Genomic DNA, 24,896 nt, shown 5'->3' on the forward strand with positions numbered 1-24,896 from the left:
TTTTTGATCTTCCCCTCCTACGTTCAATACAGAACACCTTGCGTGAACTTGACAGGACTTGCCTGATGTTTGCCTGCCTAGGACTATGGCCAGCAGCCCACAGCACCCCTCTTCCTGTTTCTCTGACTCCTCTTCCACCCTCCACTCCTCCCTACCGACTCTTTCAGGGCACACCGACTCTACTCTACACATCAATTGCTCCCACCTGAAATATAAAACTCGACTCTCAAATTTAATGTTTTAACACAGATTGTTCTTTCCCCTGAAGGGTCAACCCCTAAAGTTTGCAATGATCTTTGGGTGGTTTTGTCCAAAGACATACATCACAGCACCTGTCCTGGTTAGCTTTTGTCAGCTCAACAGAAATTAGTAGGAAGGGGGAACCTCCATTGAGGAATCGTCTGCATCAGATTGGCCTGTGAGTTTATGGGTGGGACATTTTCTTGATTAATGTTTGAGTTAGGGCAGCCCAGCCCACTGTGGGCAGTACCACAAAGCATGGGCCTCTACTTCAGTTTCTACCTCCAGGTCCCTACCTTGAGTTCCCATCCCGACTTCCCTTAGAGATGGATTGTGATGAGGAAGTGTAAGTCAATAAATCCTTCAGTCAGTGTTTATCACAGCATCAGAAATCAGACGAAGACCACACAGAGAGAGAGAGAGAGACAGAGACAGAGAGACACAGAGACACAGAGAGAAAGAGAAAGAGAGAGAGAGTAAAGTTACAAAGAACAACTTCTTTTTGTTGTTGGTTTTTTTTTTTTTTTTTTTTTTTTTTTTTTTTTGGTGCTTGTTTCTAAACAGGGTCTGTGTTCCTCCAACCCTCCTGGAATTCACTATTTAGACCAGGCTGGCCTTGAACTCACAGAGATCTGCCTGCATCTGCCTCTACCTCCCAAATGCTGAGATGAAGGCCTGCACCCAGCAAAAGCAAGTTCTTTAGAGCAAAACTGGGTGGCCAGATAATGGTTAAGTTGCCCAGTGACCCTCCCTGGATAGGGGCCAGAACCCTGCTTCCTTTTACTTGCCTGTGGGCGATTACCCTAGCCTCGCTTCTGCCTTTTGGCTCTGGTCTGGCCCTGACTTGCTCATTCCCCAGCCTGCCCTTCTCCAGTTTCTATTGACACAGCAGCAAAGCTGCCCTTGCTTCCTTCTCTCCTCAGGACTTCGGAGGAGGAAGCAGTGTGAGGGCTTCAGAGACAGCAGGAAGTTCAGGAGAATTGAGAGCTGGAGTCACTTGTGTTTGCTCCTTTTGTTTTTCTCCTTTTTGGTGCTACATGGGGTCTTTCATGTGCCATAAAAAGCCAGAGCTTTACCACTGAGTTCGCCCCAGACCAAGCCCAGTTCTTTTCTTTCTATATTCTGTGGGTACCAGTGTTACATCCTTAGGGCCCGATGTTAGTCAGTTGGAGTCTGTAGTGTGCTTACTGGAACTCGGGTCCTCTGGAAGAGCAGCCAGTGATTTTAACCACCGCATCATCTCTCCAGCCCCCGATCCCAGTTCTGAATTACTCAAGGATGGGTCACCCCATGGCAGAACCTGATTTGCTTTCACCTTCTCTCTTTGGCCAACTTAGGGGGGGATACTCCGAAGAGACCTCAGTTTACCTTCTGTGATATTTCAACAACTTTGAAGTTTAGTGATTTGTTTTATTTTTTTGGGGGGGGGGATTGGTGTTTTAAATATTAATTTGTTGTTTACAAAGTGAGTTCCAGGGCAGCTGGGGTGGTTACAAAATAATAATAGATAAATAGATAGGTAAAAGTAAATACCAAACTGTGGATAAAGAAATTAAGCTTTTCAAAGGTTCCAAATAACTGACTTAGAAGGCTCTATGGAGCTTAGCCTCACATTGATCAAGGCCTGAGTTCAAGTCCTTGTACCGTGAAAACACAACAAAATGCTTGCTTAAGCCACACTGGTCCAGTTCTCATTTCCCCTGTGCTGTTGTAATATAAGCCATAGATCAGGACCAGGGAGACAGCTCAGAAGGCAGACGCACCTGCCGCCACACCACACCCAAGGACCTGAGTTCAATTCCCTAAAGGAGACGGAGAGGAGAAAACTCTTTCAAGTTGTCCTCTGACCCCTATTCTATGCACTTGCCAAGGGACACACACTTGACACACAAAATACATGTTAAGGCTGGGCGGTGGTGGCGCACGCCTTTAATCCCAGCACTTGGGAGGCAGAGGCAGGCGTATCTCTGTGAGTTCGAGACCAGCCTGGTCTACAAGAGCTAGTTCCAGGACAGGCTCCAAAACCACAGAGAAACCCTGTCTCGAAAAACCAAAAAAAAAAAAAAAAAAAAAAAAAAAAAAAAAAAAAAAAAAAATACATGTTAAGTTTTCACAAGTCTTCTTTTGAATCCCAAATATGATTAAGATCCCAAAACCCAAAATTATGAGGGCCTTGAAAGAGAATGAAAATTCAAAGGCAAGTAGGGATGAAAATATGGAGAGAAAGAAGGATTCAGGGAGGATGTAGAGTTCGAGGCCAGCTAGGACGATAAAGTGAAACTTCGTCTCAAAACACAGAGAGATGATAGCTGATAGGTGGGAGGGAGGGAGGGAGGGAGGGAGGGAGGGAGGGAGGGAGGGAGGGAGGGAGGAAGAGAGAGAGAATAAATAGATGATTGATAGACAGACAGACTGACTGTATTGTTTAGGAGTTTTGTTGTAGTTTATGGATCAAAATTTTAGCCCACTGCCAGTCTGTGGAAGTAGACCGACTTAAATAGCAGTCTTCCTGGTGTAGCTTTCCCCAGAACAGGCGGCTTTTCACATCCAGCTTCCAGCCGGCCAGCAAGCATTAAGTGACAAGCCCTCCTCCACATCCCTGCAAATGAACCTGAGCCGGGTCCCCTGCAAGCGCATGCAGGGTTTGCGGTGGCTGCAGAGTGGGAACCAGAGGACAATGTGGGAAGTCGGGCGGTTGTATGAGCACCCAGGGGGCAGGCGCAAAAACAGGAAGACCGGGATTACAGTCCGCTTTATAACTCTTTTGAAGTCGCCGGACCCAGCTCGGGAAGCCTGCAGGCTGCGAGCGCGCTGATCAAAGGTCCCTCTGCGGGCTCAAATTAACACGGAACTGGCGAGCCGCGCTGCACCTGCCCGCGAAGAGCAGCGTGGCAGCAAATCAGCTCATCTTGTCCGGAGGTGAGCCTTTCAGAAAGCTCGCCCAGGCTGACGGCTCGGGTACTCTCCGGGTTGAAGGGGAAAGGCGTGCTCTCTTTTTCTTGCATGGAGGTATTTACTTATTTTTAAAGTCGGTCTATACACCACTAGAGACCCCTGGTTCTCATTAATGCACATACCCCTTTCAAAGGCGAATAGAAGAGTCGGGGTTGGGAGAGAGAAGGATGGAGTGGCGTTATCAGAAACTCGCGCCGCCCTTTAATGCACCGTTATCCCCGCATCTCAATTAAAAGCGATAGTATTAATAGAGAGAAAAAACGAGAAGAATTAAAGGGTCAAAACAAAAACAGAAACTTACTGGGAAAAAAGGTTGTAGAAAAAGTATTGAGCAGTTGGGCGAGTGTTGTTACTTACATCGGGAAGCTGCAGCGAGCACAGCGAAGGAGTTCTTTATGCCAGTCTCTTTGCAGTTCAGGAGACATAGCAAACCCAGAGGATGTGTCAGAGCCTCCAGAGAGTCACCCCAAGAAACAGATGCGGATGTGATCAAAAGGAAATGGAGTGGGGAGGAGAGGCGGTGATTTGGCAGACAAAAAAAAAATTTAGAAAAAAATTGTAAACAATGATTTGATCATTTTGGAGTGGCAACTCCAAAATCTTTAAGAGTGTGGGTTTTTTTTTTTTTTCCAGGTCGTTTGATTCTGGCACAGTGCACACAGCGTGAATCTGCAGAATCCGCTGCAGAATTACAGCCAGCTACCGCAGAGAAGCTAAACTCTAGGTAGTCGGCTTCCTTCCCCCATACAGTAGTAACACCTCCTACTAAATCGTGACGTTTAAACGACCGGTACATAAGGTGCTCAATAAAATGCAATAATGCCATAAATGGCAATATAAGGTGTTCAATAAATATTATACTATTGCTTTAAACTTCATCTTTGTTTCTATGTTTAATGTATGTAGTGTTGGGAATTGAACCTTGGACCTCTGCAAGCACGGAATCTCTGAGCCCCAGCTCTTACTCTGACATTTCACTGCTATCCTGGATTTACAGAAGATACTAGAAAAATTCTACAATTAAAAGTTATTTTGAAGTATTTAAAGGCTTTACAAAAATTGTGAAGAAAAAATTGTATTTTTCTGTGGCATCTTGATCCATGATATAAATTGTGAAATGATTGGATTGAACTAATAACATATCAAGATTGTTCATTAGAAAATTTTAAATAAATTATGTTCTAGATTGTGTGGATTGCTGTGCTCCTGGCCTTGGGGATAAAACGCTGACTGTATAATACTTATCTCCTTGATTTATAATGATATTACAACCAGATGAATCTGCCATAAATTGAAAAAATTCTAATTCCAAAAGGGATTTAATACACTTATCTAGTTTAGAGATTTATTTTCATTTTATATGTATGGGTGTTTTGCTAGCAAGCATGAGTCTGGTCCCCTTTGAACTGCAGTCAGAGTCACTAGTTAGCTCCCAGGCAGATGCTGGGATTGAACCCCAGCCAGTCCTCTACCCCGCTGAGCCGCCTTCTCTTCAGGCCCCACTCACCTAGTTTTGTCTGGCCTATCTATTTTGTTCTTTTGTGCTGTTTTGTTTGTTTGTGCTTACTGGCGATAGAAGCCAAGGCCTTTCAAACTGAACCAGTACCTTTTGTTTTTTGAGACAGGGCCCTCAGCCTACACTATACTGTGATGAACATCTCGTGTAATGTACCGGAGTACCTGGATTCAAAACCAAAAGGCCACAGAGCTGCACTCCAAGGTCGGTTTGCTAAGTGAGAGCTGTGACTCACTGTGACTGTTCCGCGGGACAGTGTCCTCACTCCTCACCAGCCTGGGAAGCCGTGAGGATCAGAAGGATTAGTCTACTGCTTTCCAACCATTGATAGGTCAAAAAAACTGTAACCATCACAAATTGGCAGCCATTTTTAAGTAGTAACCCTTGGGGTGTGTGCATTCCGAGACACCTGCTGGATACGCGAAGTCACCACCAGTCCTGAATCCTCTCATATATAATTGTTTTTTCCATATTATGTGTGCACAAGTATCATCTTATGTCTTAACAAGTACTTGTCATGTGCCGTGTGCAGTTTGAGGTTGATAGCCAGAATTAGCATGAGCTTCTGTTTCCTTCCTCACGATGTCACAGGTACAGTTGATCTCCCTTAGATCTGACCGACTACAGGATGTGAATTTTTTTTAACTAACCTTACTGGGAACTTTCACTTCTTTACTTACGGGAAGATCTTTGTAAACTCTCTCTGGCGTATGCTAATTGCCATCATGGCTCACTACTCTCGCATTTTTGCATTATGAACACTAGCTCTGGATGCCCTAAGTCCATTCAGTAATTAATACGGCTACCATGTGATTGACCAGCAGGCAGCAGAGCCCTGTATAAAATGGGGGTGAGTCACAGGGTAAGACTGCATGAGATTCTGTCATGCTACTTAGAACAGCATGGAATTTTAAACATGAGTTGTTAGTCTCAGTCTTTATGAGTAACTGACACCCTAAGAAAGGTAGACAAAGGTAAACAAAGTTTATATTGGCTTTTCACAGAAGCGTTCAAATAAATTTCAAACCAAAATTCATTAGAAAGAACTTAAGGCAATAAAATATTATTAGACCAGGTGACAAGAGATAAACAAGACCAGAATAGCAACTATCTTTGTTTTATTTCAATTTATTGATTTCACATTAAAATTTATATGAGAATTCATACCTTTAAGAGATAGATCCTATATATTACTGCATATATGTATATGAAGTAATTTCAGATAAGAGCAGAATTTGCCCCAATATCATAAATTAGAATGATCTTATCAAATGTCAACATATTCAAGTTTCCGTAATTTTATTTACAAAGATAATAGGCAGCCAGCGAGATGACTCAGCGAGTAAAGGGTCTCCTCACCAAGTCCTATGACCTAGGTTCCATAAGAGAGAACGGACTTCAACAAGTTGTCCTCTGATCCCCAAATGTGTGGGGTGGCCCACACAGGTCATATCACATTAAAAAAAATAAATAACACGAAGTGACGTGAAATGGAGCTTGAAATTTTTTTCTAAGGCAGAGAGTGAGTCGGTCATGTTCCCTAGAGTAACAACTGTCTTCCGAAATCTCCCCATGGTTTCCTTTGACTTACCTGCAAGCGCTGTTTGCTAACCGACTGCCTACAGCAGTCTCCTTTTAAAGCCAAGGAAATTTCCATCATGGGGTCTGAGTCATACACCAGTCACCCACGCACAACCTCCAGGGTTGCATGGGTCTATCAAACACTCCATTCAGAAATCAGATCTCCCTGACATTTGCTAAATCTCTGAAACTTGCTGCTCTTTCTCATCGATTTATCGTGTGTCCTTTGATTGTTGGTCATGCTGCTGTGACCGCTGGCTAAGCTACCACCTTCGCTTCACCTGCCATGCTGCTGAGCATGGTTCAACCTCCGAACCGCGAGTCCAGCCCACAGGGCAGTCTGTTGTTAATCAGGTCAGGATTTGGAGAGGCCAAGACTCGACACATTCTCCCGCCAATGAGCTTAGTAAGATCTAACGCTCTGATCTCTACGTATTATTTTTTGTTCTCTGGCCACGCTTCAGAGATACATTATTCATTTGGGGGTCAAGAATAGATAAAAATCCGGAAGTGATTTCAGGGCAAATAGGGGCTAGGCTTCTTCAACCAAGTGAATCCTGTCTTATGAGTCCAGTGTCAAATATCAAATTTAGATTGAAACTTTAACTGAAAAACTAGCCAGGCATTGATGGTGCACATATTTAATCCCAGTACTCGGGATGCAAAAGCAGGAAGATCTCTTAAATTTGAGACTAGCCTGGTCTACAAAATGAGTTCCAGGACAGCGAGGGAAACCCTGTCTTGAAAAATCAAAAAAAAGAAAAAAAAAGGATAGAAGAAAAAAATAAAAGAAAGGAAGAAAAAGGAAAGAGGAAAAAAAAGAAATAAAAAACACTGATCAGGGTAGCAAAATAACTTTGTTGTCAAATTTATATCAAATTACATTTTTTTTTCCAAAAAGTGTCTGTTGTCTGAAGTACACTTTTAAAAATATCTTGGAAAGAGAATGGCCAGCCTTTTTTTTTTGGGGGGGGGGGGTTGCGGGTTGAGACAGGGTTTCTCAGTAGCTATGGAGCCTGTCCTGGAATTAAAGGCACGCACCACCCCTGACTGGCAACCTTTTTTTTTTTTCCTTTGGAGACAGTTTTTCACGGCGCATCCCTGCCCTGGACAGCCTGGAACTCACCACATAACTAGGCAGGCCTCGAATTCCCAGATTGCTTCTCCCTCCCTGCAGAGTGCTGGCTGGGGTTGAAGGCATGGACCACTAAGCCAGACCCAAGAGTACAGACAACTACTAAGAAGAGCAACTCAAAAAATAAAAAAAATAAAAAAAAAAACTGAGAGAAAGAGAGAGAGAGAGAGAGAGAGAGAGAGAGAGAGAGAGAGAGAGAGAGAGAGAGAGAGAAGAAACAAGGTTTAGGGCCTTAGCTCCGTAGAAGAGTTAAGAACCAGCGCACGGCTCTGGGTTTGGTGCTGAGTGCAGGGTGAGCCTGCCTCCTCCGCACCAAGCCAATCTAGGCTACATGTGACAGTGTCTCAAGAAACTGAGAGAAATTTAAGAATTAACCAGGGCAGAGTTCCCAGACGAGCTATAAAATATAATAAATAGGGGTTTTTAATACATAAATAAATAAAAAAGTTCCCAGCCCCTGGCCAAAAGAGTTTTGAAAATTTTCAAGGTGATTCTAATATTCAAGTGACTTAGGTAGCCGGGAGTGGTGACCCAGTCCTTTAATCCCAGTACTGGGAGGCAGAGACAGGTGGGTCTCTGTGAGTGTGAGGTCAGCCTGGTCTGCAGCGGAATTTCAAGATGGCCAGGGCTACACAGAAGAACCGTTTTGAAACACCAACATCTCCCCCAAGACATTAAAAAAAATGATACGGGTGGGGGGGACTGAAGAGACAGCTCCATTAAGAGACCGTCCTGAGGATGCTCTGTCGGGAGCTCACCAAGGCCAGCTGGCCGGGGTCTGAAAAAGCATGGGACAAAACCGGTCTCGCTGAACATAACGGACAATGAGGACTACTGAGAACTGAAGAACAATGGCAATGGGTTCTTGATCCTATTGCACGTAATGGCTTTGTGGGAGCCCAGGTAGTTTGGATGCTCACCTTAATAGACCTGGATGGAGGTGGGTGGTCCTTGGACCTCCCACAGGGCAGAGAAACCTGCTTGCTCTTTGGGCTGAGGAGGGAGGAAGACTTGATTGGGGGAGGGGGAGGGAATGGGAGGTGGTGGCGGGGAAGAGGCAGAAATCTTTAATAATTAAATAAATTAATTAATAAAAAAAGAAACTGTAATTAAAAAAAAAAAGAGAGAGCATCCTGAGCACAGTTCCCAGCACCCATGTGACTGTCTCACTGCTGCCTGTAACTCTAGTTTTACGGGATCCAACTCTCTTCTGAAATCCTGGGACACCAGGCACACAGGCAAAAACACTTATAGGCATAAAATAAACCTTAAAAAAATTTAAATTGGACGTGGTGATGGACAACTCATAACGAGGCTGAGACAGGAGAATTTGTCTAAACAGGTCTGAGATATTTAACTCCTTCCTTGCCTGTTGATTTTGAGTTTAAAGGGACAGTAACAGTCTAATGTCCATCATGGGGAAGTCTTTTTCTAGATCAACAGCATTCAAGGTTAACAACTACAAACTAGAAACAAACATTTAACAAAGAGCTGGTGGCACAAACCTGCATAATCCTAGCCTTGGACCAGGGAGCTGAGTTTAAGGATGGTGGGTCGGGAGACCAGCTTGGGCTATTTTATATATAAAATCCCCCTTCTCAAAATAACTGAGCAAAGGGTGAGCAAAAGTCGGTGGAAACTGGAAGACTGTCTCAATTAAGAGGTAATTTAAAGATGGACTCGTGATGTAAGCTCCGTTCTTCACACACCTAGCAATGGCTGAATACTCACTGCATCCTTGGTTTAAAACGTCTCGGAAAGACGCTGGAGTCGTGGCTCGGGGGTTGTTCTCCAGAGGACCAAGATTCATCCAGAGCCTACACGCATGCAGGCAAAACACTCAGGGATAGAAAGTGAGTGAATTTAAAAATGTAGTTTTTAGCCGGGCGGTGGTGGCGCACACCTTTAATCCCAGCACTTGGGAGGTAGAGGCAGGCGGATCTCTATGAGTTCGAGACCAGCCTGGTCTACAAGAGCTAGTTCCAGGACAGGCTCCAAAACCACAGAGAGACCCTGTCTCGAAAAACCACAAAAAAATATTAAATAAATAAAAAATAAAATAAAAATGTAGTTTTTAAAGATGTCATGGAAAGACCTGGGGGCACAGAAGAGTTGTGAAGGTTTGGGGAAATGCTGCAGTTCCAGGGGCGAGTCTCCCCTGTGCAGGGGAGAGGACTGCTCTGCGCCACTGCTGTGCAGGGGAGAGGACTGCTCTGCGCCTCTGCTGTGCAGGGGAGAGGACTGCTCTGCGCCACTGCTGTGCAGGGGAGAGGACTGCTCTGCGCCACTGCAGGACAGTGAAAGAGCAGGTTCAGACCTCAGCGACAGCAGTGTGTGACGTTTATTTAGTCCAAACATTAACTCTTCACAGGAATGCCATGGAACTGAGTCTACTCGTGTCCCATCCACAATGTCCAGGATACAGTTAGAAAAAAAATTACTGGCCCCCAAAGCTGACCCTACGAAAGCAAACGGCTGCCAACAAAGACTTGGTCTATCATGACACATTACAGCTGGCAGACACGTGCTTTAAGGCTGCGATAATGAACAGCCTGTGAGGGACTCGGGACAGAGCTCGTACCATGCCAATGTGAGGACAGAAGCTCAGAACCCTGTACCCACCGTGAAAGCTAGGTGGGCATGGTGGGCATGGCAGCTCACTTGTAATCTAAGCACTCGGGCCCAATGAGCCTCAGGGTGAGGGTCTAGGTTCAGGAAGAAACCCTGCTCAGTTAATAAAACATAAAGTGATTGAGAACAGTGAATGTCAGTCAATTAATGAAGACTGATGTCAATCTCTGACCTACATACACGTCACAAATAGAAAGTAAAACAGAGAAATTGTTTACACATAAATAATAAATAATAAGCCAATGGTCACAGTAGAATAGAAATGACTTTTCAAAAATAAGACTAAGGCAGGGTGTGATGGTGTATGCCTTTAATACCAGCACTCAGGAAACAAGCAGGAAGATCACTTCAGGTTCCAGGCCAGCCTGGTCTACAGAGTGAGACCTTGTCTCAAAACAAAGAATTGGATGGGAGTCTGGGGTGTAGCTCAGTGTTAAGGTACCAGCAGAGAGAGCATGGATGAGCCATGGGTTCTATCTCCAGCAAATGGGAATCTATAAGTAGAAAAAGACCTGAGATAGACCCAAGAGCAGGCTGAAGATGGAGAAGAAGCTGAAAATTAATTAGATTACTGAATTTGAAATATAGTGGATATATAAATCTTATGTAAGGCAATCTCGGGTGATCTAATATAAGTTTATTGGCATTTTCGGAGAGAAGAAAATAGAAAATGTATTTTAAAAACAAATGACCAGCCAAGGCTATAGAGAAGCCCTGTCTCAAAAAACAAAATAGAACAAAACAAAAAACAAACCAGCAAACCTAATGGACAAAACTTCCCTAATTTTACTTACACATCCAAGATGTTCAATAAACTCCAACAAGACAATACAAAGCAAAGCGAGCAACAAAACCAAATGAAAACAGAAGAAAACCCCAGCTAATCACGTTGAGGCTCAACTACTGCAATTCCACAACAACAGCTAAGGAAATACACCCCATCACAGAAGACAAAAGAAATGGCAGCAGGTGTCTCCTCCAGAAGAATGGGGACAGAGGCAGTCTGTGCCTTATCCACACCAAAGGAAGGCAAGTACCAACCTAAAACTCTCCGTCAGGAAAAGCATCCTGCCAAGACAAATGTGAAATGAAGTTCAATGGAAAAAACAAAATATCCTCTCCAGGGGAGGCTGAGCCCTGAACTAAGGTTACCCAGGCTTGGGTTCCCGCTGGACCATTTCACACTACACTCCTGTAGGAGCTTCCCCCAGCTTAGGAGGACACTAGCTGTCACCTGAATCTACAGGAAAGAATGGAAGGCTCTGGAAAGGCTAAACCAGTATTATTATTATTATTATTATTATTATTATTTTGGTTTCCCCACAAAGCTTATGTTTTGGGAGAGGGTCTCACTATGGAGCCCTGGCAGGCTTGGAACTCACAATGATCATCCTCCCTCTGCCTCCCTAGTGCCAGGACTAAAGGCGTAGTCTACCAAGCCAGACTAAACTCAAGGCCTTTTTGTTTTTGTTTTTTAAGCCAAACTTCTATCTGTATTGTTGAGTTCGCTATATACAGATCCATGTTCATTGTGAAAGACACAAAAAAAGAAAATCAGGAGATTAGGTGAACAGACCTTACTAGAGACTTCAATAAACTAAAGATGAACATTGTAATCCCTGCAATATCCATGCAAAATTAGCAGTACAGCTGGGTGCAGTGGTGAATGCCTTTGATTACAGAATTTGGGAGGTAGAGGCAGATGGGTGTCTACTGAATTCAAAGTCAACCTGGTCTACTTAGTGAGACTGTCTCTAAAAACACAACAAATAAACAGTATAGTTCACAACTCCAACAAACTAAAGACAAAATACTAGATAATACTAATTAAACCAAAAAAAGGCAAAAATGGAGGAATACAAAGGAGGGAAAACCAGACAGACACAGACTATCAACAGATCAACAGATAGCTGGCCATGGTGCTGGAAATCCATTCAGTGTAAAAAGACTAAGGCAGACCAGAAAGACCCGATTATATACACCCTATGAGATAGCAAAACCCAAAACCAAACCAAAGCGACCCTGGATTGCTCCAACCTTATGATTCTCCTGTTTCGAGGCTGGATTACAGGTGTGACACCATGCCCAGCTGATATACAAGCTTTTGAATTACACGTGTCCACACAATGGCTTACATTTACTCTACATCAGCGATTGATAACTAGGATCTATAGAGCTCAAATGAGGAAAACTGCATAAAACGTGGGCTTCAGGTCTCGTTGACCCTTAACCTTGCCATTTTTTGGCCTGGCCTTGTGTACTCTAGTCCTGAACTAGCCCCCCCTCCCCAGCTTTAGTTTTGGGGTTCTTTTTTGCTGTCTTTTAATGTAACACCATAACATGGATAGGCGGTTGGATTTAAAGCAAAGTTAGTGACCTTTGTTCCAGCTCTGACGTAAGCACAATTCTTTAACCACCTTCAATTCGTTTGTACTATGGCCAGGCAGCCATCTGACAGAACCCCACTGGCTGGAAGACTTTTTCTTCACTTTGTTATACTTCTAGGCTGGTCACTGTCAAGTTTTTCTGTTTCGCTTACAGAGAAACCTTGTGAGTGCATCATTTTCTATAGCAGCCACGTTCACACTTAGGTAAACTTCACTGCGTGAGAATTTGCTCCAGTTTAAAACCACCACAGAGAAGCCGTGATGGACCCTCAGACTTTGGACAGTTTAGGCAGTGGGACAGAGGACAGGGCTTTAACAACAAAGGAACTTCACACTAAGCATGACTTTGTCAGAACAGTTCTGTGGTATGTGACAACCGAAAGGAGCATGACCAACTCCCTTCTGACCAGCCAGGCTTTGTAAGTGTAAGGAATTTCCTGTCCCAACAAACTCCACTTGTACATGGCATCATTTTTTCAAACTTATGACCCTGGAAAGCTTCATAAACTCAGAGTGATTGGAGCCAGCACTTTCCCGGTCATGCCGTCATCATGGAAAATGCTTTAAAAGAGTGCTACATTCAGATGCAAAAGCCTGTACCACCAGTACCACCAGAATTAATACTAGAAAGACATGAAAATTTCTTGTACTGTTTACTTGTGAGAAATTAAGCTCTGACCAGTTTCTTGAAGCCTTTCTTTTAACATGGGCCTGTCTGAAAGATACAGCAGCTCACTACTGATGTATGTAGTGATATCTAATACATAAATGCTGGTACCTCGGTGCAATTTGTCAATCTATGCAAAGACTGAAGGGCCAGCTCCGCCTCTAATCAAGAGTAAATATCACTCATCCTGTTTATTCTTACTGGTTTGTTGTCCATGGCTATTCAAAGCAGTGATACACACCTCGAAGTCACACTTCTCCCTGTCCCCACTTCCTGCTCGTGGGTGTACTGTATTCCTGCCGGGCTCTAAATGCTTCCTTCAAGAAAGTACTCTTCATTGCAATAACTTTTAAAGAAAATACTTTATTACATCACGGAAAGATATCCAACAACTAGATTCATACTTGCCTGAATCTTAAAAAAAAAAAAACTGAAAATGTATTCATTAGACTGTATGCGGGTATTCTGTTCCACATGGAAATAGAAAGACGCTACGGCTTCTAAGTATTGCACAGTCTGGAAAAAAAACATCAAAAAAAAAAAATAGGAGTGGGGAGAAGATCACATGATATTGGGAACATCTCACATTATGAAAAATCTACCAAGAAACATTTTTAAAAGAAAACCCTCGGTTTCTACAGTAGCTTTAGTTTGTAGTTCTTGGAATGAATGACTGCATTCCATTGAAGACATCTTAGTAACAGGAAGCTTCGTTTGAGCAATCCCATGTGCAAATATTAATAGAAAAATATATAAAATAATGCATCTCTTGCCATCACTCTGACAGTCAGGACCATGTTGTGGAGAACTGTTTCATGTGAAGCAGGGTTAAGCTGTGAGTTTGGCCTGCAGCTCCATCTCTGCAGCTCGTTTGAGTGCAACATCCACTAAGAGCTGGAATCCGCTAAAATCTTGGTTGAGGTCCGGCGGAGTAGGGGGAGGAGTGTTGAAAAGGCCGCTCTGAGGGTTTGGACTCGGTCCAGATTTGCAAGTGTCCTCGGGGTAGACGAGAGAGGTGTCTGTGAAGCTGCTGGCTGTTATTTGCTGCGCGTCTGTGCTCTGTCCCACACCAACCGGCTGGCAGAGAGAGAAAGGCCCATCTTTCAGTGCAGTCACAGTGGTATGGCAGATCACTGATGGGCGAGCCAAAATGGATCCCGGAGAGGAAGGCTTGGGAGACACTGGCCTCCCTAGGGTTGGGTTGGGTCCAGCTGTGCAGGAATGAAAAGGGCTCTCGTCTAGAGCCGTCATGAAGTTTTTGATACCCATTGCAGCTTCCATAGAACTAGCTTCTGAAATCTTGGCCCCACGGCGGGAAATTGTGAACTGATTTGGATCTTTGCCATCCTTTCTCAGCATGTCAGGGAGGAGCCTGCGGCGGGCGTTGATGAACCAGTTACAGACCTGAAATCACAGGGATCTGCTTCAACACTTTCTCTGTGCACTCGACAAACAGGTTCTGAAAACATCCTATGTAGGGTGCCTAACTGACCGCTCTTTCTCTCTGAGTTAAAGGAGGCATGAAAGGGCTTATCTAGGACTAAGGAGGTAGTTCAAAGATGGTAGGACATTTGCCTAGCAGGTGAGGGAGCCAACAACAGCCACGAGGGACTTACAAGTTATTGCAAGGCATTCAAGCTGAGTCAGCCTGCCCTAAGGACAAATTTGCTATGGTCATGTCATCATCCACAAACCCTTTCAGGAGCAAGGAAAAGGCATAAGATCTCAAATACTTGAAAATAACTTTAAGCAAGGTTCACCTTTAAGTCTGCTTCAACCTACTACCTACTGCCCTAGCATTTAAGTTAATCAACTACAGGAAACCTTTTCCTGTATAAAAGAGGCCACACCCCCCCAGTAACTGATTTCTCTCTGTTCGAATGACTGTGTCAACAGACATAACACGAATTACCTCACCGAGGTCTGTCCTTGTTTAAATATCAAACCAGTTTCCTGGGCAATAGAGTAAGGTTTAACCTCCTTTTCAATACACATTGCATAGACTCTTTCAGGCACTGAAGGAAATGCTTCCTGACAGATGAGTGCCAAGTGTTTCTGTCCTCTATAAATAGCCAATTATTAGCTTTTCACACTATGAAGTTTGAAATGGAAAGGTCTGTTTCTCTCTTTTTCTAGAAGAGGGAAGAGCTTAATGAAATGACACATGGGAATGCTAGAAAGTGTCTAATGGTAAATAAAACAAGCATATATACACGTTAGGGGGAGGCTTGGTGGTGGAAGCCCGGCGCACAGGGGTGAAGTCCTGGCGCTAACCTTTAGCTTTTCCCCTTACCTGCAGTGTGGACAGGTGTGTCTGCTGGGAGAGCAGGGCTTTCTCTTGCTCGGAGGGATACGCATTGTATCTGTGTTCATACAGCCAGTCCCGCAGGATCTGAACAGACTCCTTAGGCAGGTTGCCTCTCCTCCTTCTCTTGCCAGAGGCCGCTGAAGAGGACAGGTCCAGGGGAATATCCATGCTGTCTTCATCCTCAGTCTCACTGCCAGAAGCCGCAACAAGGCCTGTGAGAGGAAAGGCCCACATCACTGACTGTCACCAGCAGGGCTACCACCTCAGAGCTCACTTGCTTACACCATTCCCTGTCCTTGTGAAGTTTCCAGTCTGAGCCAGTGTCTCCACAGAAAGGCCTGGAGAAGCAGTCAGACGACCACTGCCATGGGGTAGGCACTCAACCAACGAATTCTCAGTCTTTCTTGATGTAGCCAATTGAGATGAAACTTTTTTTTCTAACATGATACTTAGAAAGGCCAACTTGCACTCAAAGGGAGTAAGAAGTCTTCACACTCGAAATAGGAAGGGGAATGTATCCCACAACCTTGTCTTTAAGGTCACTGCTACCTAGAGACACTATCGAGTGACTAAGGTTGAAAATGCTTCTCTCCTTTCGTGAAAGATTTCCTGTGAAACGAGCATTGCACATTTTTATGTACTTAGGTGGCCCCTAAGTTGTCAATTAGATAGGAACCTAGAATGCCACCCTGCCCATCAGTTTTTAATTCTTACATGACAAAGAAAATTGAATATGCAACCCACAGAGGAAACCATTTTGGTGATAAATGCTTTAATCCTACCAGAAATGTTAAGAATTCCCAAACCCTACAGAATATTTAAATCACAGTCCAATGAAAATTCAGGCCAGCTTGACTTTTACAGACATTTTAGCGTCATTTTGAACCTTAAGATGTTTAATCTAACAAATGCTAGTAACTGCTTTTAAATCTAAAAGTCAGGCAATGTAAAGTTTATAATATATGAAACTTTCTATTTGAGGGGAAAGTTTGCAAAAATGTATCTTTTCTAGCTTTATATAGCTTTTTATCCAATCTTAATTGAGCTCTTTTATTGATCTAGGAAATAAAAACAGAATATTCTTCACAGTGAAACATCAACTCCATAAATTTTAAAGGAATTTATTTTACAACCAGGAGCAGACTGACTTTGTTGACACATTTTTAGCTTTGCCTGCAGGGGGCAGAAGGCGCTAGAAGGCATTCCTACAGGAAAAGCCCAAATCCCCCAGACAAAGTAAAAGCAAGTTCTAACAAAAGAGGCAGATGATTTTGCAAATTCACTGTAGCTTAAGGCTTAACAAACTGCCATAATAAACCACAAGAACCCTCCATTTTTAACTGCCATGCAATTCAAGTGTCCCTTTTTAAAAAAATGTTTCAAGAAAAAAAAAAAACTCTAAAGAAAGGGCAATTTTTAAAACCGAAAGCACTTTCATTGTACAGAATTTGAGAAAATTTAAAAGTCCCATATTGAAATTTGGGTGAAAAACCATTTTAGAAAACCACCTTCGACTATAAATGAGTTCCTGTTTCACATTTGCTTTGATAACCAAAGAAATCTCACTCTTAAACATGTCAGGTTAATTGGGTAACTAACAGCATTTGAATAAAGCAATTTGCTTCAACTCCCCCAACTTCAGAAAAGCCAGGCACTCTATTCCCTGCCCCCTCTTTTTAAATCTAGGGGGGGAAAGTGTGAAGCTTGCGCATTGAGCAGTTAATTCCCAACTGTAAATTGGTAATAACAAAGTGCTTGAAACAAAAAACCCCTAAAGCCTGCCCTTTCATCTGATCACTCGAGTTTGACAAAAAGCATGCATGATCTTTCAGAATAGGTCTAAGGACACAAAGCAGGTTTCAGTTAAGCAACACCAAACTGCCGCCCCTGTTCGTTTGAGAAAGAAAAAAAAGATAGGAAGGAAGGAGGGGAAAAGGAGGGGGAGGGAGAAGAAAGAAAGAAAGAAAGAAAGAAAGAAAGAAAGAAAGAAAGAAAGAAAGAAAGAAAGAAAGAAAGAAAGAAAGAAAGAAAATCAAGCCTTCTTTACAAACATTTCCAAAGCATGCACAAAGGCTGAAGGAACAGGAAGTTAAGACTTGGTGCCTTGGGTGCGCCAGCTGATGTGTTCAGCGTTGCTAGACCACGTTTGCTACTGTCAGAGCTGTTTTCATTAAAACTCGCTCCCGATTGTGGCTCGACTTGGAAAAACACAGGCTTTTTTCCTCGTTACTCATTTCCTACTGTAACAGAGCTTTTGAAAAGTTTCCCGGTCAGGACTTGTTTCCAATAGTCTTGCTTTGCTTACACTTTTTGAAAAAAAAAGAAAAAAAAATGTGGTTGGGGAAGGAGAGAGGTGGGTATGGGACAGAATCACAAGCCTCTTACTCTACCCACATACAAGGAAATGTTGTTCAACAAGCCACAAGATGGCCTGTGGATCCCATGGCGCTAAGAAGCAAATCTTGCTTCTTCACTTTCTTTTTCTGAACCTCTGAAACAAGGTTGGGGGCTGGGAGAGCTTGGGTTTTAAAGATCTAATGGAGACTAGAAAAAGAATGCGAGGAAAGATCAAAGGAAAAGTTTAAGAATAAACAAACTTAACAAGTCTCCCCTTTGGACAAGTAACTCGGATGGAACTTCACACCCAAGTCACTAAATCTACAGCGCAGCACGGCCCTAAACTGATTCAACGGAGCTTGGAGACCCCGTGAGGACACTTGGGGGTTTCCTAGTCGAGCCTTCTCCCAGCCAGTTCCGAAGCCATTTTGGGAGCTCTTTCGGGCTGTCTCGGCTTTCTACGAAGGTACTTTATTATCAGATCAGTCTTTGTTCTGAAGTTGAAAGATGTTCAGACTTTCCTAAGACAGACAATAGGCGGACAGGTTTAAGCAGTCCTGGCCCAAGAACAGGGAAGCTTGCCCTCCCCTCCCAGGTAGTCTCCGGCAGGGGGAAGGCAGGGCTGTAGAGGCTCGCAGTAGAGGGAGGAGCCGGAGGAGAGCAAGCAGCTTTTGTTCTTTGGAGTTCTTCAACCCCTACAGTACAAGCTAGCAACCAAGCAGGAACAATGGGGCTCACTCACTGCCTTAGGGTTCTGCCCCCATTCAGACCATGTGCTGGGGAAACCTAAAAAGGGAAAGGAGCCGAGCAACCTCCGCAGTCTCCCCACCATTAGCTCTGAAGCGGCTGCCACAAAGTTTCCCCTCCAACACGTCACCGCTCATTGTTTCCACGAGTTGGGGATTGACTTGCGGGACCCACGCGCTCTGGGCTGGGGACCTCTGATGTTTTCCCCAGACCTTGCATCTAAGGAAGGGGACACCCAAGAAGGAAGAGGGTAGTAGCCGGTCCCCCTCCCCACCCACGGAATCCCGGCTTCGCATTCCGCACCGCACCGAGAACCACTCAAAACCAAAACACCTCATGTAGATGCTACTGGAACAGAACACCTCCCACCAGGTCGACATCTGTCAGTCTCGTCAGAGTGACACGACTCTGCAGAGGATCCCGAAGCCTTCCCCAAAGCTCAGCTAAACTCTTCCAACTCCTTACGCCTAAGCTCTCGCTGTACCAGGATGGAGATGGGCAAGGCGGCCTACTTAGCCAAGTACCCGGGGTCTTCATGAGTTCCGTATGTTTCAGGGTCTCCTACGGAACTACATCAGCACAGCTCTACAAGGGAGAGAGCGGGGAGGACCCCGGGGTGTCTGTACGGGAGGTGGCCACCGTAACTGTGTTCCGTTGGAACTGCAGTCGTTGGAACTGCAGTGGCGGTCTGGGTCTGAAAGAATGTGGAGTAACAAACTCGAGGAAGCTTTTGGGCATGCGCAGCAGCTCCCCCCCCCCCCCCCCCCGCCCAGCTTCCCCAAGCGATTAACTTCTGTTTTGAACCACCCCACATAAATCACAACAGAAAAGCCAACTCTAGTCCACGACTGAACACTCGAGGGACCTCCCAGTCAGGGATTCCAAAGTTAGCTTCAAAAGGGACTTCACAGGCTTTTGACCTTTCGGGTTTTTTCCTCTCCCCTGTGTATTTTGTTTTTAAACCAGACTGACGGCAAGTTTTAGTTGTAAAGCTTGGTGGAAACAATGACAGTTTCGCTCTCTGCACTTACAACCAAGCCTGCTTGTCACACTTGAACACATCTTGACTGCATGGCCCTAGTGTTCTAACAGCTCACGCTGTGCTAAATTCATCGTGGGAAAACTTTCAGAAGCTTAAAAGTCCAGCTTCCCTCGCCCTAGAATGATATGTGGGTCCTGGATCACATTCTTTTGATAGTAAAAAAATAAAAATAAAAACCAACCACATCCCTAAAAAACAGTACCGTGGTCTAGGGGAGTGAGAGCACCCGGAACCGAACTTTAAGACAAAAGGTAAGGTGGCTGGAATGCGCCAACGACCCCCCACAGGGAAAAGCGAGGTGTGAGGGGCCCCTTAAACACCCAACCCACACCCCGTCCCAGAAAACAGCACTAGAGACCACGCGGCGGCTGGATCGAGCATGGGGTGTTAGTGAAGACAATGAAACTTGGAGGCGCACAAACAAGGCGCAGAGCGTGTTTCTTGACAACGTGCCAGCAGCGTGGTGAGGCTGTTCCCCACAACAGCCCCTCGTGTTGTGTCTAGAAGGAAAAGAACAGCAACTGCCGTTCGAGACACAGCCTCAACAAAGAGATCGGCCACTTCTCCGGCCCGGGTGCCACTGGGCGGAAAAGTCCACCAAGTCAGTGTCCCCCGATCCAGCACGGCCCGCACATGTCCCGCACTGAAGCTCCGGGTGCTCACAGCCCGCCGCAACCTTACCCTTTTTGCTTTTCATTCTGGAACTCCCGTCCCAGCGAGAGGTTAAGCTGGGGTTTCTAGGGGCCAGCAGTCGGAGTGGCGGGGAGCGGGCGATGATCCTCCTTTACTGGCGCTCCGGTAACTTACAGAAGAGTATTCCAGCCACTATTGCTACACAAGGTGCTTGGGTCCCAGGCGCTGACTCCTAGGTTGAATTCAAGTGACACTTGGGCTTCCTCCAGCCAGGATCTTCTGGCAGCCAGCCGGGGGCTCTCTCTGGCCCAACTCACTCCCCTCCCTACTCAACTCCTTTGTTTCCTGCTCCACTCCGCGCACCTCGGCGCTGTCAGAGTGAGAGAGCAGAGGGAAGGTACAGGAGGTCCTGCCTCCGCCCCCAGCCGCCCGCCCAGTCCCCCGCCCGCCCAGCCGCTCCTCTGCCCCTCCCCCGCACCTTCCAGCTCAACAGCCCGGATCCGGGGGGCCGCGGTCACTGGTCCCTCTCTGGTGTGGTGGAGCCCAGAAACAGGGTCACGCCTGCCTGCCTGAAGCGCCAATGCCGTCCACATCCCTCAGACCTCGGCGGCCACACCGGTTTCTCCTCCGGGGGCCTTTCCTCCCGGGCGAAGAGTGCTTTTAGTTTGCAACAGATGGGAAGAGAGTTACGGACACCTCCTCCTTCACTCCGGTCCATCCCAGAGAAGAAAAGACACCCCCACCCTTGTTTTTGACAGCTGCCCCAAACTCCACTTGTCCCTGCTCCAGCCGCAAGAGGCAGCGGCTGCTGATTCAAGGGGTGGGGCACCGGAGGAAAAGTATTCCGGACAAGAACCAACTTCTTCCAGTAGGCGCAGCTGCCATTGACACGCGGGCGCGGCGCACCCTTCTCCTCGTGGACTCTTCTTGACAGTGGGAGGTGTGTGTGGAGGTGAAGGGCGCGCGGGGGGGGGGGGGAGGTGAGACACAAACTTAAGCACTTAGGCAAACGTCTGTTCCCCCAGGCTCTGAGTTCCGGATTGGATTGCAAGACAGTTTCGAAATCTAACACGTTGGGGATAGACACTTGTCATGCTCACATGGTCTTTAAACGTCTGGGCTTGGGGATGACTGGGGCGCCTGTGTGTGCCCCGCTACTACACCCCCCTCTGCCGCCCACCTTTGCAGAAAAGGGTTGACCACGCCGGGGCTGCTCGTCCGTTTCGGTAAACAGTGTCTAACTTTGTGGGCTACAATCCCTACCAGAGGATACCCCCCTTCACCCTTTCAAACAGAAACTAGCCATTAAGTACACACTCGTTCCTATTGGTTTATTTTGCTTGAGAGGGGAGCTCCAATAGGAGTTCAACTATGAATCCCTCCACCCCCGCCCCAAATACAACCCAGATGCTGTTTTGGCTGATTTCAAGATGCGCATGTCCGCACTTCTGGGTCTAGTTTTCACCTATGCCCATTAGTTAAGGCAGCAAACCAACTGTCACATGTCACAGAAGACTTTCCCCATTACTAAAAAAAAAAAAAAAAAAAAAAACCAAACGTAAATAAGCCAAGCAGCAACGTAAGCGCCTGTGTCTGTCTCCAGTTTCGACTCTGTGGCTGTTCTGGTTTTGTGACCTCGGTGGAGATCCGGCGGGAGGAGACGTCCCGGAGAAAACAAGGTTAAAACCGAGTCACACTAAGGCGGCCACAGAATGACCCGCTAGACTTTGGAGTCTGTTTACGATTACGTTGGAAATTAGCGCGTGCCTTCGCCGCGCCCCCTTCCCAAAGACAACCCCTCAGGGGAGTGCGTTAAAACCCAGAGTTAAGCCGGGCGGTGGTGGCGCACGCCTTTAATCCCAGCACTCGGGAGGCAGAGGCAGGAGGATCTCTGTGAGTTCGAGACCAGCCTGGTCTACAAGAGCTAGTTCCAGGACAGGCTCCAAAACCACAGAGAAACCCTGTCTCGAAAAGCCAAAAAAAAAAAAAAAAACCCCAGAGTTAAGGAAGCTTGGGATACTTTTTCCAAAATGAACCAACTGCGGGAAGCGTCACTGAGAGGCAGGAACCTTAAAGCTACCCTACCCCCACCGCACCCCGCGCGCTCCCCGGTGGTTTGCAGAGTGCACGCGCGGAAATTAAAGCAGAAGGAGGTTGTAGGACAGTGTCCGGGAAGACAGAGAGAACCCACCGGCTGGCAACCCCCTCTGCAAACTGCCCGGGTCGCAGAGCTTTCCGGGACCTGGTTGGCGATGACTCAGCTGCTGCGCCCGGGTGCGGGACTGATGTGATGCGGGGAGGGGGCCGCCCGTTTGGAGGGCCGCCTCTGTCTGGTTTTGAAGGGTTGTTTGTGGCTGGGATTGGTGGCTCACATCCGCTGGGGACTCTGGAGAGGAGGGAAGAAAGACGCGAGGAGGAGGAGCTGGACCGCGTGAGTGGCAGGAGTCCGGTTCGGGCCCGGCGGGGACTGCCTAGTCGCTTTGTTTTGCTAACTTGGGACAGTGGCTTCGGGGCCACTCCACGGAACCCGCCTCGGGTCGGCTAAACCCAGCCGCGGCAGCGCGAGGCCGAAACGTTCCTTCCCGGCGGTTACCCGCGCCCACGCGGTGGCTCTCGTTATGTACACAAAGGTAGCTTTTCTTTTCTCCAAGTCAGCCTGGCTCACCAATGCGATCCGCAGGCAGCCGAAATGGAAACCGGGTTTAACGGTTTGAAAACAAACTTTACAGGGCTAAGCGGGAGGGGTGGAGAGAAGTAGAAGCCTCTTTCAAACGAGCACGGGAGGGGAAAAAAAAAAACGCAGAATAAAACTCACCGTGACGCGAAGGCCAGCTGGACCCCGCCAAGGCACACCTTCTGCTCGTGTAAATCATTTCGAGGCCGTTAGGAAGCGGGGACGCGCTGGCCGGATTCTGAGATCAGCTGGAGCCTTATGGTGCCCCTCCCCCACCCCTCCCACCGCTGCGGCCGGAGCGGAGCTCGTTAGGAGCTTCGCATTCCTGCAGGACAGTGCGCATCCGCTCTGCACAGCTACAGAAAAGGGAAACGACACCCCCACCCTCACCCCACCCCCCAGCTCGAGCTTGTAACACCAGCAATATATTTTTTTTTTTTTTTTTTATCCGCTGTCTGCACGGCAGAAAGACGAGCTTCAGTTCTGGCTGTGTCACTCTGAAAGTCTCAGGGCCTCTTCCGCGTCACTGATTCAATTGACTTTGGGTTAGTTGTCGCTGCCACGTGTTATTGAATGGATTTTTAAAAATGCCTTTTCATCGAATTGCTTAAGTACAACCGAGCGGTGGCCTTGTGCTCTCACAGCCTAGCGACAAACGTAGTCCCGTTTGGTGCCTTAAGCCAAGCAGAGTTGTTAAAAGACAAGTTAATTTTCCCGGCCTGCAGACCCTGAGCAGGCAGAGATTCAAATGGCACAAACTTGGGAAAGCCGAGAGAAGAGGCCGGTAGCAACGAGTTTGTTATTATTGGTACCAGGCCTGTCAAATGATGGAGTTGTTTCGTCTGGAGAATTGCTTGGGTGTGATTGCCATCAGGTGCTGGCCCCGATTGGGGACGGCTGACTCACATGGTCATCGGATCTCTTGCTTGGAGCCCAGCAAGGGCTGATATTTATAAAATGTGTAGGTTGGGCTCCAAACACTGCACAGGGGACCTGCAATCATCTCGTCACATCGCAGATCTGGGCGGGGGTGGGGGAGGGTGGGGGGGCACGCTAGTCATTGTGTTTTCAAGGGCCAGCCATCTTGTGAGTTTATCAGCATTATCAGGTAATTCTCTTCAGGTGTAGGCAGCTGTCGGGGCTGCTTTTGCTTTTTTTTTTGGTTTTTTTTTTTTTTTTTTTGGTTTTTCGAGACAGGGTTTCTGTGTGGTTTTGGAGCCTGTCCTGGAACTAGCTCTTGTAGACCAGGCTGGTCTCGAACTCACAGAGATCCGCCTGCCTCTGCCTCCCGAGTGCTGGGATTAAAGGTGTGTGCCACCACCGCCGGGCTTGCTTTTGCTTTTGATTACTTTCTAGGAAGTCCACGCGCGAATGCACACACACACACACACACACTCATTCTTCATTCTTATTCCACAGTGGAAGTCACTTTTATTTACCTGGGTGATTTGGACTGAAGTTCCCAGAAAAAGCCACACTGTGGTTTGTGTGGACTGGTTGCCAGATTAGAATGTCTGGTTGGGGAGAGCTGGGATATGCGGAGCCAAATTGTCCTGATCTATCTCAAGTCCCAGCCACAGTCGTTCATCGCCTACTCTGTGTCTAACCTGCCTCTTTGGGCTATCAGTTAAAACCTTTAGAAGATAATCACTTATCCGACAGGCAGCTTCCACCAACTCCGGGGCATCCGAGACTTTCCCTGTCCTGCTCTGACTTGCCTCACCAATGGATGTGATTAACAGTTTACATGATAACTTCCGTGGTGGAACGTGTCTCTGGGGTCCACCCAAACTCGGGTTTCCCAGGCCACAATCACTTTCACATTTGGCTCAGGATAAACTATCTCTTACTGCCTTTGGGATGAGATCTTGGTTTTCCCCTGATGATGGCCTTTGGCCTCCAGGTGACAGAACAAAGAACCAACTCATTGAGCCCAGTCTTTATCCACTTTACTTACAACATCTGTTTTTGGGAGGTGGGGGTGTGTGTGTGAGGTAGGGGTTCTACGTGTAGCCCTGGCTATCCTAAAACTCACTCTGTAAA

The 24,896-nt window shown here is 46.4% G+C and overlaps 1 protein-coding gene across 5 annotated transcripts; it reads right to left on the reverse strand.

The window, feature by feature from the left end:
- Positions 1-13,547: 13,547 nt before the first annotated feature.
- On the reverse strand, positions 13,548-23,101 carry Tgif1 (TGFB induced factor homeobox 1). Of its 5 annotated transcripts, XM_057758544.1 has the most exons (4): positions 20,658-20,713; positions 20,228-20,411; positions 15,406-15,632; positions 13,548-14,516 (listed from the first exon to the last, which is right to left on the reverse strand). In XM_057758544.1, exons 2-4 carry the CDS (start codon positions 20,241-20,243, stop codon positions 13,941-13,943), a joined length of 819 nt encoding a protein of 272 aa, XP_057614527.1. In that variant the 5' UTR covers positions 20,244-20,411; positions 20,658-20,713; the 3' UTR covers positions 13,548-13,940. The 5 variants fall into 5 exon arrangements, with proteins under 5 accessions (XP_057614527.1, XP_057614525.1, XP_057614528.1 ...); XM_057758542.1 differs by lacking the exons at positions 20,228-20,411; positions 20,658-20,713 and adding an exon at positions 22,995-23,101; XM_057758545.1 differs by lacking the exons at positions 20,228-20,411; positions 20,658-20,713 and adding an exon at positions 22,371-22,440.
- Positions 23,102-24,896: the final 1,795 nt, after the last annotated feature.

This window comes from Chionomys nivalis, chromosome 26, assembly GCF_950005125.1.
Source record: "Chionomys nivalis chromosome 26, mChiNiv1.1, whole genome shotgun sequence".
Lineage (NCBI taxonomy): Eukaryota > Metazoa > Chordata > Mammalia > Rodentia > Cricetidae > Chionomys > Chionomys nivalis.